The sequence below is a fragment of the Brassica rapa genome, chromosome A08 (genome assembly GCF_000309985.2).
Source record: "Brassica rapa cultivar Chiifu-401-42 chromosome A08, CAAS_Brap_v3.01, whole genome shotgun sequence".
Taxonomy (NCBI): Eukaryota; Viridiplantae; Streptophyta; class Magnoliopsida; order Brassicales; family Brassicaceae; genus Brassica; species Brassica rapa.
In genome coordinates, this window is record NC_024802.2 from 18,533,955 (window position 1) to 18,551,918 (window position 17,964).

General features: G+C 32.1%; 3 protein-coding genes and 2 non-coding genes across 6 annotated transcripts; 3 read left to right on the top strand and 2 right to left on the bottom strand.

Moving 5' to 3' along the window:
• Positions 1 to 710: 710 nt before the first annotated feature.
• Positions 711 to 4,956, bottom strand: LOC108869423 (berberine bridge enzyme-like 4). Its single transcript, XM_033277779.1, has 2 exons — positions 1,198 to 4,956; positions 711 to 1,132 (listed from the first exon to the last, which is right to left on the bottom strand). Exon 1 carries the CDS (start codon positions 3,293 to 3,295, stop codon positions 1,715 to 1,717), a length of 1,581 nt encoding a protein of 526 aa, XP_033133670.1. The 5' UTR covers positions 3,296 to 4,956; the 3' UTR covers positions 711 to 1,132; positions 1,198 to 1,714.
• A 3,422-nt stretch (positions 4,957 to 8,378) lies between these two features.
• On the top strand, positions 8,379 to 8,452 carry TRNAN-GUU. Its single transcript has one exon. It is a non-coding gene; the product is annotated as a tRNA-Asn (tRNA).
• A 776-nt stretch (positions 8,453 to 9,228) lies between these two features.
• LOC103835596 (14-3-3-like protein GF14 iota) lies at positions 9,229 to 13,711 on the bottom strand. 2 transcript variants are annotated; one of them, XM_009111766.3, is made up of 7 exons: positions 10,823 to 13,711; positions 10,432 to 10,738; positions 10,153 to 10,240; positions 9,960 to 10,069; positions 9,740 to 9,888; positions 9,583 to 9,647; positions 9,229 to 9,494 (listed from the first exon to the last, which is right to left on the bottom strand). In XM_009111766.3, the coding sequence occupies exons 1-7, from the start codon at positions 10,899 to 10,901 to the stop codon at positions 9,489 to 9,491; spliced, it is 804 nt and encodes a 267-aa protein (XP_009110014.1). In that variant the 5' UTR covers positions 10,902 to 13,711; the 3' UTR covers positions 9,229 to 9,488. The 2 variants fall into 2 exon arrangements, with proteins under 2 accessions (XP_009110014.1, XP_033133886.1); XM_033277995.1 differs by having other exon boundaries at positions 9,229 to 9,647.
• On the top strand, positions 11,171 to 11,243 carry TRNAA-UGC. The gene has a single exon. It is a non-coding gene; the product is annotated as a tRNA-Ala (tRNA).
• Positions 13,712 to 13,977: 266 nt separating the features above from the next.
• On the top strand, positions 13,978 to 15,540 carry LOC103835597 (peptidyl-prolyl cis-trans isomerase NIMA-interacting 4). Its single transcript, XM_009111768.3, has 5 exons — positions 13,978 to 14,112; positions 14,456 to 14,598; positions 14,700 to 14,809; positions 15,044 to 15,186; positions 15,299 to 15,540. The coding sequence occupies exons 2-5, from the start codon at positions 14,466 to 14,468 to the stop codon at positions 15,339 to 15,341; spliced, it is 429 nt and encodes a 142-aa protein (XP_009110016.1). The 5' UTR covers positions 13,978 to 14,112; positions 14,456 to 14,465; the 3' UTR covers positions 15,342 to 15,540.
• The last annotated feature ends 2,424 nt before the right edge of the window (positions 15,541 to 17,964 follow it).

The window sequence follows — 17,964 nt, forward strand, 5'->3', positions numbered from 1 at the left end:
CGAAATTGTAAAATCTCACGAGTTGGAGATCAGAACCCTTGCAAATCTATCGTCCTTAGAGGTAATAATAAAACAGGTTCCCACCTTGTGGTTTCTCTCGTGTTCCTTTTTCTGAGTTCTATTTATGGGTTTGGCTTCTTCGCTATAGGTTCTACTAAAGGGAGAACACGCAGCCCCAGCTGGATCTGCAGTTGAGACGGTGAACGAGAACCTCAAGGTCTATCTCAAAGTGGACAGAGCCATGAACGCAGAAGCTGAGCAAGAAAAGTCAGAACAAGATTGCAGAACTAGAAAAGTCAACCCCCCCCCCCCCCCCCCCCCCCCCCCCCCCTCTCCCCAATCTTTAAAACAAAAAAAAATGTTTGAAACGTAATTAACAAGCTTGACTTTCGTGTTTCATTTTAGACAAAAGAACAAGTTGCAGAAGATGATGAGTGCGTCTGGGTACCAAGACAAGGTCCCTGCGCACATAAAAGAAGACAACGCCACAAAGCTCGCTAAGATTCTCCAAGAATTCGATTTCTTTGACAAGGAAAGTGCTCGTCTCCTTGCCGAGACTGGAAACCAACGAATGGAGGAGCATAACAAGCGAGAAAACACCACCTCTCTTTATTGTCCGAAATAGACTTGTAAAAGAAATATTTAGTGTTTGTTGTTACAGAGGTGTTACTGGTTTATATATTTATCTTGATTTAGAAATTCATGTAGTATTTATAAAGCTAAGTAAAATATACAGATTTTTAAAAAAATTCAGATTTTATTTACAAATCCGGAAGTTTACCTTCGGATTTGAGTCTTTGTATTTTCAACAAAAAAATCATTTAAATCCATTATAAAATCAAATTTATCAGTAAATCCGTATAATTGAATAATACTTGATTAAATATATAATCCAACCAGAAACATAGCATCCAAATACATACCTTAACACAACCGGTACCAAAATCTGGGTCAACAAGCCTTCCATCACAGATAATTGGTAACCTGCGTCCATTAAATGGGTGCACAGCAAATTTCCCATGAAGATGCTTGTATCTTGCATCATCGGGATGAATCGCAATGGCAATGACTTACCTCATCGTCAGAAACAGCTGTTTTCAAATGACAATCCCAATGAACAAGCCGAATATCCCTGCACAAGTCATGGTCAGTTAAATGTACTATTACTCCTGTGTTTTATTTTTGTCTCAGACTTACCTATAGATAAGCCCTTCCTCGAATAAACGTACAAAGGTCTCGGTGACAGCTTTTGATGTTTGCTCGTCCATTGTAAAACACTACAACCAAACATCGAATAATTCTTTTTGTAACATATATGGAAGTTTTCACTAGAATTGGTTTAACTATACGGGTTGCCTACTTGCTTTTGTTATTAGAAATCAAAGTACACAAAAAAAGAACGTTTAACATACATAATGATTTGAGTTTAAAAGTTTCTTGCATTGGTTTAACTTAATACAAAAGTATTGTTCTAATCATTAACCTTCATCACAAAACGGTAAATTATAATTCTCAATTTATTAAGTGCTTCCGCTATTCTAAATAAAAGTACAAAACCTCGGTTCGATGAAATTCTTTATTCAGTAATGACTAAATATAACAAAATGATCATAATGCAAATTATGGGACAGCAACGAAAACAATACAGCTACTATAAAGTCTATAACACATGTCCACATAACTTATTACAATTAAATTTTGAAAACTAGCAACACTACTGCTTCACACGCGCAGGAGGAATACTCTGCTCGTTCTTGAAAAAGTTCTCAGGATCATACTTGGCTTTAACTTCCATCAACCTCTTTAAATTCCCCACGAAATACTTCGAACCATAGATCTCAGCTTCCTCAACGTTTGTTTCATTACTCGGATTGCTTCCAATATCAATGTCTCTGTAATTCAAAAACGCCTCTCTCGGGTTACTTGACACGTACGGTTCCGCAACCTCGTACAACTTCTTCATCATATCCAAGCTACCCATTGTGGCGTTTGCGTCCAACCACGACGTATAATACTGAACCTCGAACAAGTTTCCTTTCCGATGAGGAAACGGGGTGGCGGCCGCCGGAACCGTGTCCATCACGCCACCGTAAGGGTTCCATTGCATATACACAATATTATTATTGTTGAACTCCAACAATGCTTCCCAAAGCTTCTTGATTCCTTCTTTAGGGATTGGTTTCTTGACATAATCCGATTTGCTCTTGAAGAACTTTTCCGGTTTAGACGGTCTATCTAAAAGAACGCTTGTCGGTGTACCGACAGGTAAGTCTTCCCAAAACAACGTTGTGTTAAGCCAACTCATCTCTAAACAATCTTGGCGTTTTAGCCCTAGTTCAGGTAAGCTTTGGTTCACTATCGCCACAAGCTCATCGGCTCGACCCAAGAACTGAGCATAGAACTCAACCGTGATGGTTCTGTTTACGACCTGAGACAGTGCTCTGAGGAAAAGTCCATCAAGGAGTTTGGATGAGACAAGCTGCCACTTGTAGAGAACATCGATTCCGCCTTGTTCCAATGTTTTGTTAACCCTAAACACCGTCAAGATCTCTGGAACATCGACTAGGTTTATTTTCCAAGAGAGGATGACTCCGAAACTCCCACCACCACCACCTCGAATCGCCCAGAAGAGATCTTCTCCCATTGTAGATCTATTCAAGAGCTTGCCATTAACATCAACTATAAGTGCATCAACGACATTGTCCACTGTTAATCCGTATTTTCTCATGAGGTTCCCGTATCCTCCACCGCTTATGTGTCCTCCAGCTCCTACGGTAGAGCAAACGCCAGCAGGAAACGCTAACGTTTCGCTCGCGTCGCTGATCTTTGTGTAGAGCTCTCCCAACGTGGCACCCGCTTCAACCCAAGCTTGCTTGCTTGGCACGTCAACGGTAATAGACCTGAGATTGAACAGATCGAGAATGACGAATGGGACTGAGGAGATGTATGATAGCCCCTCGTAGTCATGGCCTCCGCTTCGGATACGTATCTGGACACCGTTGGACTTTGCGCATACCACCGTGGCTTGAATGTGAGATAGGTTTTTTGCCGTGACGATGGCCAACAGTGTTTGGTAGTTAGGGCTCTCGAACCTCGTGTTTTTCGTGTAAGCCAAGTAAGAAGACAAGAAGGTGGTGGTGTTATCGGCAGTGAAGATATCATCGGTGATTGGAGATTCGGGACTAGGCCAAGAACGAAGACATCCGAGGAATTCTCCAATACCTGGTTTCGTGACTGCTGCTTCGGAAACCGAAACAAGAAGAGCAAGACACAAAACAGAAAGAGCTTCTTTCATTTGGATCCTTTTTTTGTTTTGATTTTGTGCTTTATGAAACTTTCTTACCGCTGGATCTTAATTTATAGAATTTTTTCTTGAGAGAACACGTTTACAAAAAGAAAACTGTTCATACATTTCATTTAAAATTCACTTTTTTGTCATAAAGGTTACTTTGAATTCTTTCTCAAAAAGGAAGGTTTTGTTTTGAATAACTTACGGTATTTTTTCTCTTCAACACAAATAACAAAAAATATGGTAAGCAAGTATTGGAGGACTCTTTCTCATGGACATGGTCAAGTATTGGAGGACTCTTTCTCATGGTCAAGAAGACGGCTTGAATTACATTTATTTGCACTTTTCTATTCTACTTCCACATATTTATTTCGATACCTTCTTAGGGTTTGGTCAATAACAAATGTTACATCCAATTATGATGATAAACTGGAAACGTCACGTGAGACTTCATTTCAGTAATGTTTAGTAGTCCCTTTTTTTTTGAACAAAGGCTTTAATGTTTAGTAGTTAGTCCATGAACATGTATGGTATTTGTTATAACCAATACTAAATTTTGATTTGCACTTTCAAAACATGAAATTATTTTAGCCGAAAAATTTATTAATTGTTTCTTAGTTTATAATCGAAATGATAATTCTATTTGTTCAACTTGTTCTGTATTTGATAAATATTTTTTGTGTTTTAAATGAAATAAACCCTAAGAAAATTGTAATCATAATTTTTTTTTTATTAATTATAGGTTGGTTTAGAAAAGTAGACTATATTTTACATTTTTTTTGGACACAAAATTAATTATTGTGTTGTTTGTAAACATGAGATAATGTAGATAATATATAGTACAATATTGTTTTCATAATTACCTTAATGAAGTTTAATTGTTTTCATTAATTATTATTATCATTTATGTAATATAACACATGACTAAAAGGTCATTTTCAAATTGTAACCATGTTTCAATTAAATAAACAAGATGATAATATGCACACATGCACGTGATAAGTTTTTTATACTAATTTTGTTCATTAAATAATTTTAACATTGTGAAACACTACAATCTTTATTGATTGTAAAATGACGAATTATAAAAATATTTGTCTCTTAAATGTATCATTGTTGTTGAAGAGTTAACGTATTATAACTCATTTTAATTATTTTTAAGACTTTATATACAAAAAAAAAAAAAAGTTTTGCCGCTGACATAAATCACCAAAATTAGATAGGCAACATCAATTGTAAAAATGACGAAAAATGATAAGGTTTTCTGCTCTCGATTTGTTTAGTATTGGCTATCTATAAGTGATTTCATTTTTTTACCTCTATAAATTTCTGCATTCGCCTCGTTTTTGTTTCACTAATGTGAGTTTTTTTTAACTTCTTTTGTGAATTCGATGAATTACATAAATGTCAATTTAAAAAGATGGACATTTGTGAAAATTAGTTTCACTCTAGATACATTTCGAAGAATCAAATTTTCGAAGAATCAAATTTTTGAAGAAAATCTCCTGCAAACTCTATTCACAGGTTAGTGTTCAAATCTAATATATCAAACTGTTATAGAATATAAGTGAAGACTCGAAATATAAATATCTGTCTAATATATATTCACCAGTTCGAACTTATAATAATTTAATTCTAGAACAACAAAAAAATACTTATTTTATTAACCTACACTTTTGAGGTTTACAAAAAGAAAACTGTTCATACATTTCATTTAAAATTCACTTTTTGTCGTAAAGGTTACTTTGAATTCTTTCTCAAAAATGAAGGTTTTGTTTTGAATAACTTAAAGATATTTTTTTTTCTTCAACACATATCCTCTATATATTAATTGGAGATCATTTAAAAAGTTGTAACCTTAAGTTTCTACTAATTAAAAAGAGATTATATTTAGGTGTCATTTAATTAGGATATCAATTTAACTTACGTGTCATCAATTGAAAAAATGTTGGTCCAAAACCAATTACCAGAGAACATTATATTAACCCAAAATATAAGAAACGCATATATTTTTCCTTAAATAAAAGCTACAGAACTAACTAATATGATTAACATATATATGATAATTAATGACTATAAATAATAAAGATTTGATAATAATTTTTGCATCTTTCTTCATTTTTATTTAATTTTATATTATTAAAAAAATTAAACAATCACATTAACCAAATAATAAAAAAATTAATTTTTTTCTCATATGTTATATTTTTGAATTTTTTAAAATGACTTTAAATTATAAAAATGAGGAAATCTTATATGTTATATTTTAATTTTTTAAAACGAATCTAAATTACAAAAATGAGGAAACCTTATATGTTATATTTTTCTTATATGTTATATTTTGAATTTTTTAAAATAACTTTAAATTACAAAAATGTAATTTTTCCTTAAGTATACGATTAAAAACATTAAAATGACATGTATCAATTCGATGGTTGATCTAAAACCTTTCAAAACCATATGAAAGATAAAAGTCAAAATACTTCAACTGTAGAAACAATAATGTTCCATTTTTTCAAGAGTGTGTTCGGTGAAAAAAAAAAGTTTTTTTGTCATAATTTGTTTAATATCTAATCCGATCAATCCATGATATATTAATTATAGTTGTATTCCATAATTTTTAATAAAAATTGATGCAGTCCATCGGAAAGAAATTATATAATAATAACAACAAAAAATTGTATATGTATAAATAAAATGATCAAATATATATATATATAAAATTATCGATAATATATACAAATAAATTTACTGCGTATATCTTATCCTAGTAACATAAAACATGGTAATCAAGTTATTGGAGGACTCTTTCTCGTGGTCAAGATTCAAGAAAACGGCTTGAATTACATTTATTTGCACTTTTCTATTCTACTTCCACATATTTATTTCGATACTTCTTTAGGGTTTGGTCAATAACAAATATTACATCCATTATGATAAACTGGATTTTTTTTTGTACATACTCGAGTCGAATTTTTAATGGAAACGTAACATGAGATGAGACTAATGTTCAGTAGTTAGTCCATGAACATGTACGATATATGATATAACCAAAACTAGATTTGATATGCGATTTCAAAACGTGAAACTATTTTAGTTTACAATATTATTAATCATTTGCTAGTTTATGATCGAAATGATAATTTTATTTGTTCAACTTGTTTTGTGTTTGATAAATATTCATGGGAATAAAACCGTAGGAAAATTGTAATCGTAAAATGTCTTTTTTGTAACAAAATTGTAAGAATGTTTTTTATTATAGGTTGGTTTAGAAAAGTAGACTGCATTTTAAATATTTTTAATATTATTTGGACACAAGACTAATTATTATGTTGTTTGTAAACATAGATAATATAAATAATATATAATATAATGTTGTTTTCATAATTACCTCAATGAAGTTTTAATGTTTTCATTTAATTACTAGGAATGTTGAAGTACACCATCCAATTTTAATTGTGTACTTCAATATTTTTAGTAAATGTTAAAACAATTAAAATTGGATGGTGTAATTCAACATCTATACTATTATTTGCGAAGTAAATTTTTGGAATCGAGCTCTCACGTTAAAAGTTAGAGCAGTTAATATCTATAATACCCTTAATGAATTTTCTAAATAATTAATTATATAATCAAAAACGAATTTTAATTAATAATATTAACTTTTTGGAAAATAAGATAATTCTTATATATTGTGTTGTTATCTTAAAACATATTTTTCAATTATAAAATTTAAAAATAAACTATAAAACAATTATAATAAATTCAGTGGTTAAAGTCAATGTTATCTTTAATAAATTTTAATTGATCTATACTATTATTTGCGAAGTAAATTTTTGGAATCGAGCTCTCACGTTAAAAGTTAGAGCGGTTAATATCTATAATACCCTTAATGAATTTTATATATAATTAATTATATAACCAAAAACGAATTTTTATTAATAATATTAACTTTTTTAAAAATAAAATAAGTCTTATATATTGTGTTGTTATCTTAAAACATATTTTTCAATTATAAAATTTAAAAATAAACTATAAAACAATTATAATAAATTCAGTGGTTAAAGTCAATGTTATCTTTAATAAATTTTAATTAAACATATATATCTAATTAGATTTTTGTCATATATATATATGTTTGATTTAATTTTTTTGAAAACATAAAAAATAAGTTATTATGATGATTTTTGAATTAATAAAAAATAAACTAATAAATATTTGTTAAATAATTAAGCCCGCATATGCGGGCAAGACACCTAGTTTACTAGTAAAGTAAGAGTTTTTTTTTTAATTTAAGCTGTGAGAAGAAACTGAAAAAAAAACTAAGGTAACAACACGTCAGCATAATAGCAAGCAATGTTTCTTTTTAATATATAAAAGATTATTATCATTTAAGATTATTATCATTTATGTAAATATAACACGTGGCTAAATGTTATGTTCAAATTGTGACCCTAGATAAATGTCATCTTTCTTTTGAATTATACATGGATATATATCCTGGCCTATATCAAAGTAGATCCAAATTAGCTACGTGTTATCAGTCTACGTTATCAGCCCACGTATCGGTTCCATGCCCTGACGATGCCGAAATTTTAATTCCGTAGTGACAGGAATTTAAATCTAGATGGCTTCATCGTATTGGGTTTCGTTTTCAAATTAATCTCTAGTGGACCACAAACTCCGGTTAATAAATGTCATTTTAAACTATTGAAAAGTGTCTAGTTAGTAATAAAAATCCAGACATGGGATACATACAAGATAATTAGGAGTGCCGCAATACAGAAGAAACTTACGTTCCTACAAAAACAGTGTCACACTAATTAGTTAACAATTGTGGATTGTTACTTAAGATAATTACGTTCCTATACGTTAGAGATTGTGTTTAGTAGTTTAGCCTTATATTAGTGATTGGGTTAATGATCGTTGGTTTAAGAAACAGTGTCACACAGGTCCTATACGTTAGAGATTGTGTTCCTATAATGTTCTTTGACCGTTGGTTTTTATTTAGGTTGGGTTAATGATCGTTGGTTTGTCAAAGTAACACGTTTTATGGTCTAGATATTATGCAGTAGATATAAGAACAAAAGCTGGAATAGCTCAGTTGGTTAGAGCGTGTGGCTGTTAACCACAAGGTCGGAGGTTCGACCCCTCCTTCTAGCGATAGTTTTTTACATTTTTCCTATTTCAGTTTCATTTCGCTCAGAAATAGACAAAACTCTAATAACTTCGCTACAAGCTTTGGGATTTTTACTTACAGAAATCCATTTCATTTATTATATAAAAACTAGTACTTAACAAACATCACCCAATTAAAGTAATCACAATATACATTCTACCGTAATATGTTACCTTTCAATTTTACGACATCAATTTAGAGGATTTGTGTTGAAGAAACAAAAAAAAATCTGAATCAGATGGTGAGGACATTGAGAATCTGATGGTGAGGACCACAACTCTAATAAATAGACAAAACTCTAATAACTTCGCTACAAGCTTTGGGATTTTTACTTACAGAAATCCATTTCATTTATTATATAAAAACTAGTACTTAACAAACATCACCCAATTAAAGTAATCACAATATACATTCTACCGTAATATGTTACCTTTCAATTTTACGACATCAATTTAGAGGATTTGTGTTGAAGAAACAAAAAAAAATCTGAATCAGATGGTGAGGACATTGAGAATCTGATGGTGAGGACCACAACTGGGCTATTGGTTTTAATATGTTACCTTTCAATTTTTCAGAAATCAGATGGTGAGGACATTGAGAATCTGAATCACGACTCACGAGGAAGAGTTTACCTTTAAGTGGTATTCGTTTCATTTTCAAAACACTTTTTGTATATGGTAACTTTAGATCTGTCCCCAGTTTTTATCCTATGGTATATTATGCATTTCAGTATATAACTGTTATTTGTTATGCAGATAATACAATTGATTGTTCTGCATAAAAATAGTCAAAACATATCTGAACAAATCATAAGATAAATGCATATCATAAAATATTTGATATCATGAGACTGACAAGAAAGTAAATAACAAAAAGGTAACAAAAGAAAATGAATATAGGATTGAATTCAATTGTTTCTGATCACATCTTCTTGATAGAACCAAGCTATGGAATTCAAAGGAATTGTCCTCCCCCTTCTGGGCATCAAATCTAAACTCATTCAACTTCCAGAGCCTTCGATCAGTTCTGAAACAAACACACAAGAAAAATAATAAACCACATTAGCTTATTAACATAACAAGAACACATTGACATATATTTACAGGTTAGTCACCTCAGTGGCTTCTGCAGGCTTAGCCGGTTCTTGCTTGGCTTCATCGGTCTTAATGTTGTCTTCTCCTAAAAACAAACAAAAAAAAACATAAAACAAATTCTTAATCTCAAAACAACCAGCTCGTTTTAACTTAATGCTTTGTGACTTTCAAACAAACCTCCATCTTCAGGAAGATCAGAAGTCCAGAGGGTAAGGTTGTCTCTCAGGAGCTGCATGATCAAAGTGCTGTCCTTGTACGACTCCTCACTTAGAGTATCCAACTCCGCAATGGCCTCGTCAAAGGCTTGCTTGGCCAAATGGCAAGCTCTGCAATAGTTTTCCAAGAAACCAAATCACCAACAAAGTTGACATTTCATTTAGGAATTAATGTGTGTTACCTTTCAGGAGAGTTCATGATCTCATAGTAGAAAACAGAGAAGTTAAGAGCAAGTCCAAGACGAATCGGGTGTGTCGAAGGAAGGTCAGTGCTTGCAGCTTGTGTTGCAGCCTAATCAAAACTATAATCTATCAGGCTAATAATCTCCTAACAGTTTTCTATGCTTTTAAGAATATAACATATTTAGATAATACCTCATAGCCTTTGAGCGACTGTTCAGAAGCTTCCTTCCTCTCTTGTTCAGTCTTAAACTCAGCCAAGTAACGGTAATAATCACCTTTCCTACAAAATTTCAAATCAAATTTTAATTTCATTTACATATGATGATGCTGAGGGCCAGTCCTAACATTGATTAGGGATAAATGTTCAATAGATATATTTTCTTAATTAATTAGGACACCAAATGATCTAATGCATGCATATTAACCACAATAAATTTGGAGGCGATGAAGAGTGTTTAATTTGTTGCTTACATCTTGTAATAGAAAACGGTAGCTTCTCCTGAAGTAGCGTGAGGGATGAGATGCTGATCAATGATAGTGAGAATATCTTTACAGATGTCAGCAAGCTCGTCTTCTACCTTTTGGCGATAACCCTTGATGTGTTTCACGTTTGATTCGTTGCCTTTGGACTCTTCCTTCTGCTCGATAGACGACATTATCCTCCACGAGGCACGTCTTGCTCCGATCACGTTCTTGTAACCAACCGACAACAGATTCCTCTCCTCAACCGTCAGCTCGCTGTCCACCTTCGCCACTTTCTTCATTGTCTCCACCATCTCTGCCAAAATTATTACCAAACCCTTTGTAATTTCTACTAAAACTTGACAAATTAAGATGTATTGGGACATATGAGATTACATACCGTCGTATCGCTCGGCCTGTTCGGAGAGCTTAGCCAAGTAGACGAATGTCTCTCTGTCTTTGTCGGATCCTGACGACATGTTGTCGGAAACTGAGATCTTGAGTTCTGTTGTGTTTTTTTTTTTCTTTTTTGGTGATTTTTTCTCTAGTAAGATATATAATAAGAGGTTTGAAGATGGTTCGTGAATGGCGGAAGAAGACTGAATCTCAACCTTGAGATCCTAAATGTTAGCGCAATTCCTGGGTTTTCCCTCGCAACTATTTGTAACCAACTTAACGAACTTTTTTTGCTGTCTTTGGACGTTGTTCTTTGGATACGTATTTTATATTATGTTATGTATATCAACATGGGGATGTAGCTCAAATGGTAGAGCGCTCGCTTTGCATGCGAGAGGCACGGGGTTCGATCCCCCGCATCTCCAATTGTTTTTATGATTCATGCACACTCAACTCGCGCCATGTGTTTATTTGATAATATTCCACTTTTGTGGACTAAATGATTCCTATAATCAGCATTAGCATTTTAAAATATGGCCTATCCAGTTCAGGCCAATCAATCATATGATATTCATCTCATGACCTTTTTTTTTTACCAGAGCTAAACAATCATTTTTAGCAACAATAGAAACTAAAAATCATTGCTATCATTAACGATTTGGCTGTCTGCGTCAAAAGAAAAGAACATCGGATATTATCTTGTAAGTATTTAAACAACACAATCAAATCAGAACTAACAACCAACGAAAGTATATCAACATCTTGACAAGTTATAAAAGATCCACACTTGACTTTAATTTAAGAGTCTGGACACTGAACTATGTTTTCTTGGGAAATAGAGATGCGTAAAGTGTCTTTGCCAGGTGAGAGAGTACATCTTTCAAACTGACTTGCGTTAGAGATGCTTGAAGTCTCATTACCATCTTCAAGAATTTCTGGAACAGCTACCGTGGGTAAACACAAGAGAACATGATGCTCTCGTTATTCTTGCAAAGCCTAGCAAGCCCGAAATCTGAAATCTTGGGGGCAAAAATCTTTGTCCATGAGTATGTTTTGTGGTTTTATATCAAAATGCACAATCCTCGATACACAACGATTGTGCAAATATTCTAGGCCGCGAGACAAACCTACCACAATCTTGTATAACGTTTCCCATTCCATCTTCGCTGACATATTCTCGGCAATGAACTTATCAAGGGATCCATTCGGCATGAGGTCGTATATTATAGCTTTGTTGTTCTCTTCATAGCAAAATCCAAGCAGAGAAACAACATTAACATGAGACGTTCTACTCATGCTAGCTATTTCATTGATGAACTCTTCTCCATTTCCCTTTACATCTTTCAAGATCTTTACTGCGATGTCTCGGCCTCCATCAGGTAATTTTCCTTTGTATACAATTCCAAATCCTCCTCCCGAGAACATGAGCGAATGAGTTTGTCATCTTCTTGATTCTCGCGAAACTGTATAGTCTCAACATTACAACTGCTTCAAAGTTCTTTCCATTCCTACTACTCTTCCTCGCATGTTTTGCTCTCACCATAAAAAAAGACCGCAATAATGATAAATACAGAAGCTCCTAAGGCACCTACAGTAAGAGAACAAGCGTTTAAACTCAGTTTTTTTTTCCTATGTACATGAGTAACTGTCACATGGATTAGGGATAGGGTACCGAATATGAGTTTCAACTTCCATGATAGTTTTTCTGCAAAATGTTCAACCTAAAAGTCTCATCAACTAAATAAGAGGCAATAAATTTTAGTGTGAGAAAGGAAAAAACTTACGTCTTGCTCCTGCAGTTATTTTCGGTATGGCTTGAATTGGAGCCAGCGCTGGTCCAATGTTTTTAGATGTGCTGTACAAGATTGAAAATCCAGGCCATTTTGATGCTTTTTATAGTAAAAAAAAATATCTTACAAAATTGACTTCAAAAATATGATGACTGAAACGATGGATTCACTTACCTATGCCTTTGACCATTCTTGTTTGGTACTGGAGAGGGAGACGGAGCCAGTGCATTCTCATTGTTGCTTCTTGAAAATGTAACATAATCACATCAATTTACAAAAAACAAAAATGAAGTACCAAACTCATTTGTGTTACTGGGGAACATATAGATCCAAAATATGGCCCATTTCAACATTGATCATTCTTAGATATATATATATATATATATACTATATCATTTCTAAATTTTTTTTTTTTTTGAATTAATCATTTCTAAAATTTATCTCATAAATTTATCAATACGAGACTAGTCAATTGGCCTGAAGAAGAAGAAGGAGGAAATAGGAATAACCCTTACCAAGGAAAGACTATATGAGAGGAAAAGTAGTATATGAAATACGAAATTAGTTGAGTTAAGTTAAAGAATAAATCAAATAGAATGTTTTTTCTTTGAAACTTAAATAAAATGTTTTAAAGAAGATAAAACAGATTGCTCTAAACTCTTAAGTAACCTAAACTAAGTCTTCGGCCCTCTGCATTCTCTGTACAATCAATCAGCCACCGAAAGCTTTTCTTCAACAGTCTCACATCTTAAAATGTGGTCACCAATCTGGTCTCACGTGGTCCTACTCTCAAAGCATTTCCACCAGATTACAATGCACTACATATATATTTTTGAGAAAAAATGTGTGTATGTAATGCATTACATATATTCGAGCGTGGTTGCTGCAAAGTTCTCTTCTCGAATAGGGTTCTAAACATTTAGTTAAACACAAACTATATATTAATCTTCGGTTTCTCAAATTATGAGAATTCTAGCACAAGCGAAGCTTAAAATGGTGTACTAACAATTTTTATTATATTTATATTAAATTTTAATATGTTCTCATTACTTCTTTTATTTTAATATTTTAAATATTAAATAGTATTTTTATTTATACCTAATAAATCAGTAATGAATAACAATAGTAAAAGTAAAATACTTTTAAAAATAAATTTGAAGACATCACCATTGAAAAAAAACAGATTCTCGACCCTTATTTTTAAAAAAATACTCTAATCAAAGTTATCTCAAAATTTAGTTCATAAGAGTTTTCTACTCAGAATTTTATATCTTTAGAGCTCTAATATTCCTCTTTAAAATCTCATAGCCAATTGATTTCTTTTGTAAAACTTTGTTTTTAATTAATTTTGTTTCATAAAACTCGAATCCAGAGCCTCGAAAATGGGCCGAGGCCACATCAATAAAGTGGGTCCATTATATTCCCTCGAGAATATATCTTCTTCACCTAACAAATCTCTTCTTGCTCGATCGTTCAATCGGAAAGAAGAAGAAGAACCTCAAAGGTAAAGTCCTCATCTGCTGCTCTTACAGCCCCTTTGATGGGTTTTGTTTTTCCTTTCGAGATATAATTAACCCACTATTCTACTTGGGCTCCTCGTATTTAATCTGAAATCTTGTTGTGATGTGATCATTCTGAATTTGATGGATCTGGGCTCACTAAGTGTTCGATTTAATGCGTCAAAGTTTCGTCCTTTAAGCAAGTTATCCCTAATTTAGACATCTGTGTCCTGTAAACATTCCAAGCCACTTTGCATTTGGAATCTCTAGTGTGTGTTGCTTCAGGGTTTTAGGGTTTACAAGACGTGTGTGATGGTAGTAACGCTAATACTGGGTTGTTTGTTGCAGAGTTTGGTAGATGGGGAAAGACGCTAAAGCTGGTGGAAAGGGTAAGGGAAAGCAAGCTGGTGGCAGTGATGAAGCCTCCTCCAAGGGTAAAGGCAAAGCTGGGAAAGCTGCTGATGGTCTTGGAACATGCACTTATGTTAAAGGTGTGTTCTTTCAATTCATCTGTCTTTGTGTTCTTGCACAACTTGAGACATCTGTGGTAGAGTAGCATTATTTGTCAACACTGCAATGGTTTTGTTTTCAGCGAGGCATGTTTTGTGTGAAAAGCAAGGAAAGATCAATGAGGCATACAAGAAGTTGCAGGATGGTTGGTTGAGCAATGGAGACAAAGTTCCTCCTGCTGAGTTTGCTAAGGTGAAAGTTTGCCCTTTTTTTTCTTTTTGCTGAGTTTGCTAAGGTGAATTGAAACATCTAATGTGAGCTGCAAGTACCATCTCTAGCTTTGACATGTACATAACATCTGAAAACCCATTTCATAGTTCATTGATATTTAGAGACCTGCGAGTTTCAGTTTTCGGTTAGCTAAATGTGTGTCTAATGAATGGTGGGGAATCTTCTTATCATACCTTTGTGCGTGGACTGTCTCAGATTGCAGCAGAGTACTCGGAGTGCCCATCAGGGAAAAAAGGAGGAGATCTTGGATGGTTCCCTAGAGGAAAGATGGCAGGTCCATTCCAAGATGTCGCCTTCAACACACCTGTTGGTGTCACTAGTGCACCTTTCAAATCTACGTATGACTACTAACATCCTCTCTCTTCGTTCTTCAATCCTATTCTGATTTTCCCTTTTTTTTTTGTTGGCTTTGATTAGTAGTTGATGAATGTGATTATGATGTGATTGCAGGCATGGATACCACATCATCTTGTCGGAAGGAAGGAAAAACTGACAGATTACATCTCTGTTCTGCTCTACTCTAGTCTTGTGGATGTCACTTGCTAGTTGTTACTGTAACTTATATATAAAAAACACAGCCTTTGTTGTTCTGGCCAAAATGTTTGCTACAAGTTGTTAACAAATCTTCTCTGTTGTTTTGAATAATGAATTTCTGACGACTGTGTAATTCATTTCGGTGTTTGATTCCTGCATAAGAGCTCATCTCTGAACTGATTCTGAGAAGCTATTATATCTAGCTCGTCTATTGTTGTACTGAGTGATCATATTCATACCTATCTCAATAGAACGAGTCCACAGTAGAGCTTGTATATCTCGCTCGTCCATTGACCATAAACGTTGTAGCATAGGAATGTGAACACGTGTTAGCTACACAAACGGATAGGAATGTGAACACATGTGTATATGGGTAAAGACTAATTGCATCTGGAGAGGATTAAAAAAAAGATAAGAGGGTCTTGGAGGTCGTTGACTTATTAGTGTGAAGCTAACAAACGCATATATGTAATGAGTGTGAAGCTAACAAACGCATATATGTAATGATAATTAAAATTCATATGATTGTCCCCAATCCTCCGTCCACTTTTCTATACAAGAAAGTTGATTTGTGTAGAATCAATAATTCGATAACGGGTGTTGTATGAAGAGAACTTCTAATAAGCAATTAAGCATTTTCAATTCCAGAAGCCACTAGTATTCGTATTTGTGAATACATTATTTGATTTTTTTCAGTTTTCTATTTTTATCAAAAATAATATAAAATGAGTACATATAATAATAATAAATATTTTCACTCAAATATGAAATATTTTGATATTTTTTATAAAGTTTCAACATTTACGATATATATACATTTATTAGATATCCACAAGTGTTTTAAAAAGTGTTTTTACATACAAAGAAAAAAACTCAAAAAAAAAAACATAAAAAGAATGATATTTCAATAACGCTTGAAACTGTAACTATCCGCATCGGCAAACTCATGTGACTGCAACCGATACATTTAAGCCAGTCAGGCCCTTAGACTATAGAAATGGGCCACAAACGCAAACGCAATTGCAAATTAATTTTCATCCAAGTAATTGCTACTCGCTAATTTGCTATCTCTTATATATTAATTGAAAAATATTACAATCTTTAAGTGTAGTCACGTGTCATCACCATAATGAAATTCAGAATCCTTAGAAAATATGTTGGTCCAGTTAAGTATATATTATACTTTTCATTAAACTAATCATAAAATTAATTAAAGTGTACAATTAATATTTTTTTTCTTAAGTAAAAGCTATGGAATTACCAAATATGACTAATATATATATGACAATTAATGATTCTAATAATAAATATTTGATAACAATTTATATCTGATCGATCGTTTTTGTTAAATTTTATTTTATTAAAATAAATCAAACAATCAAATTAGCTATAAAATTAAAATATAGATTTGTACATGTTATATTTTGAATTTAAAAAAACGATAAAAGTACTAAAACTGTTAAAATTATTATGTTAAAATTAACGATCAATGGTTCAACATCCCCTATATATTAATAGAGAAACATTTAAAAAGTTTAGAACATGTAGTTTGTACTAATTAAAAAAGTGTCATGCTGAGTTGTCACGTAATTGGAATGTTAATTTGTTTACATGGCGGCTTGAATTGAAAATTTTGTTATCCAAAATTAAATTGCTAGGGAATGTTATATTATAGAATATGTCCATTATAGAATATTCATTTATCAAATTAAAATTTATTATATAGTATTTTCTTAAATAAAACCTACAGAATTACTTTATGTGATCATGATATATATAGTAATTAATGATTTTAAATAATGAAGATTTTCTAATAATCTTTATACTTTCTATCATTTTGTTTAATTATTTAATATTAAAATAAATTACACAATTACTTTATCATATATTAATATTTTAGATTTTTTGTACATGTTGTATTTTAAATTTTTCAAAACGAGTATAAATTACTAAAACTGTTAAAAGTCTCACATAAACTTTTGTGATCAATGTTTAAATTTTTTCTATAATACGATACCATGATAATAAAATCATATAAATAAATAATTTTATTTTAATAGGTTTTTATGTTAATATATATATATATATATATATTTCATATTTTGCAAATTTAATTATATATCATATATGATATATAAGATTAATTGTTTTGATTTATTTATCCTAAAATGATTACAAATAAACAAGAGTGGTCATTTAATTTATATGTGCAAGCCAATTTATTACATAATAGTAATTGATTTCTTAGTTTATTAATATATAATGATTATTTTATTATTTCATAATATGCAAAAAAATATAAAATCTTAACATAAGTATGTATCTCTTTAATAATTTTGAATCTTAAACATTTTATAAATCTCATGCCAAAATAAAAGAAAAAAATGAGAATAAACTCAAAAATCAATATTTATATCGAGCAAAAACCAAAATGGCACAAAAAAAATATCGAAGATATATAGGATTGGCACGTGAACGTAAACTTCTGATAACCATGATTAACTTTTAAATTGCTAAATCATGATATAAAACCGAGCTGACATAGTTTCATTGTAACAAAATAATAGGCATGAGATTCTTCG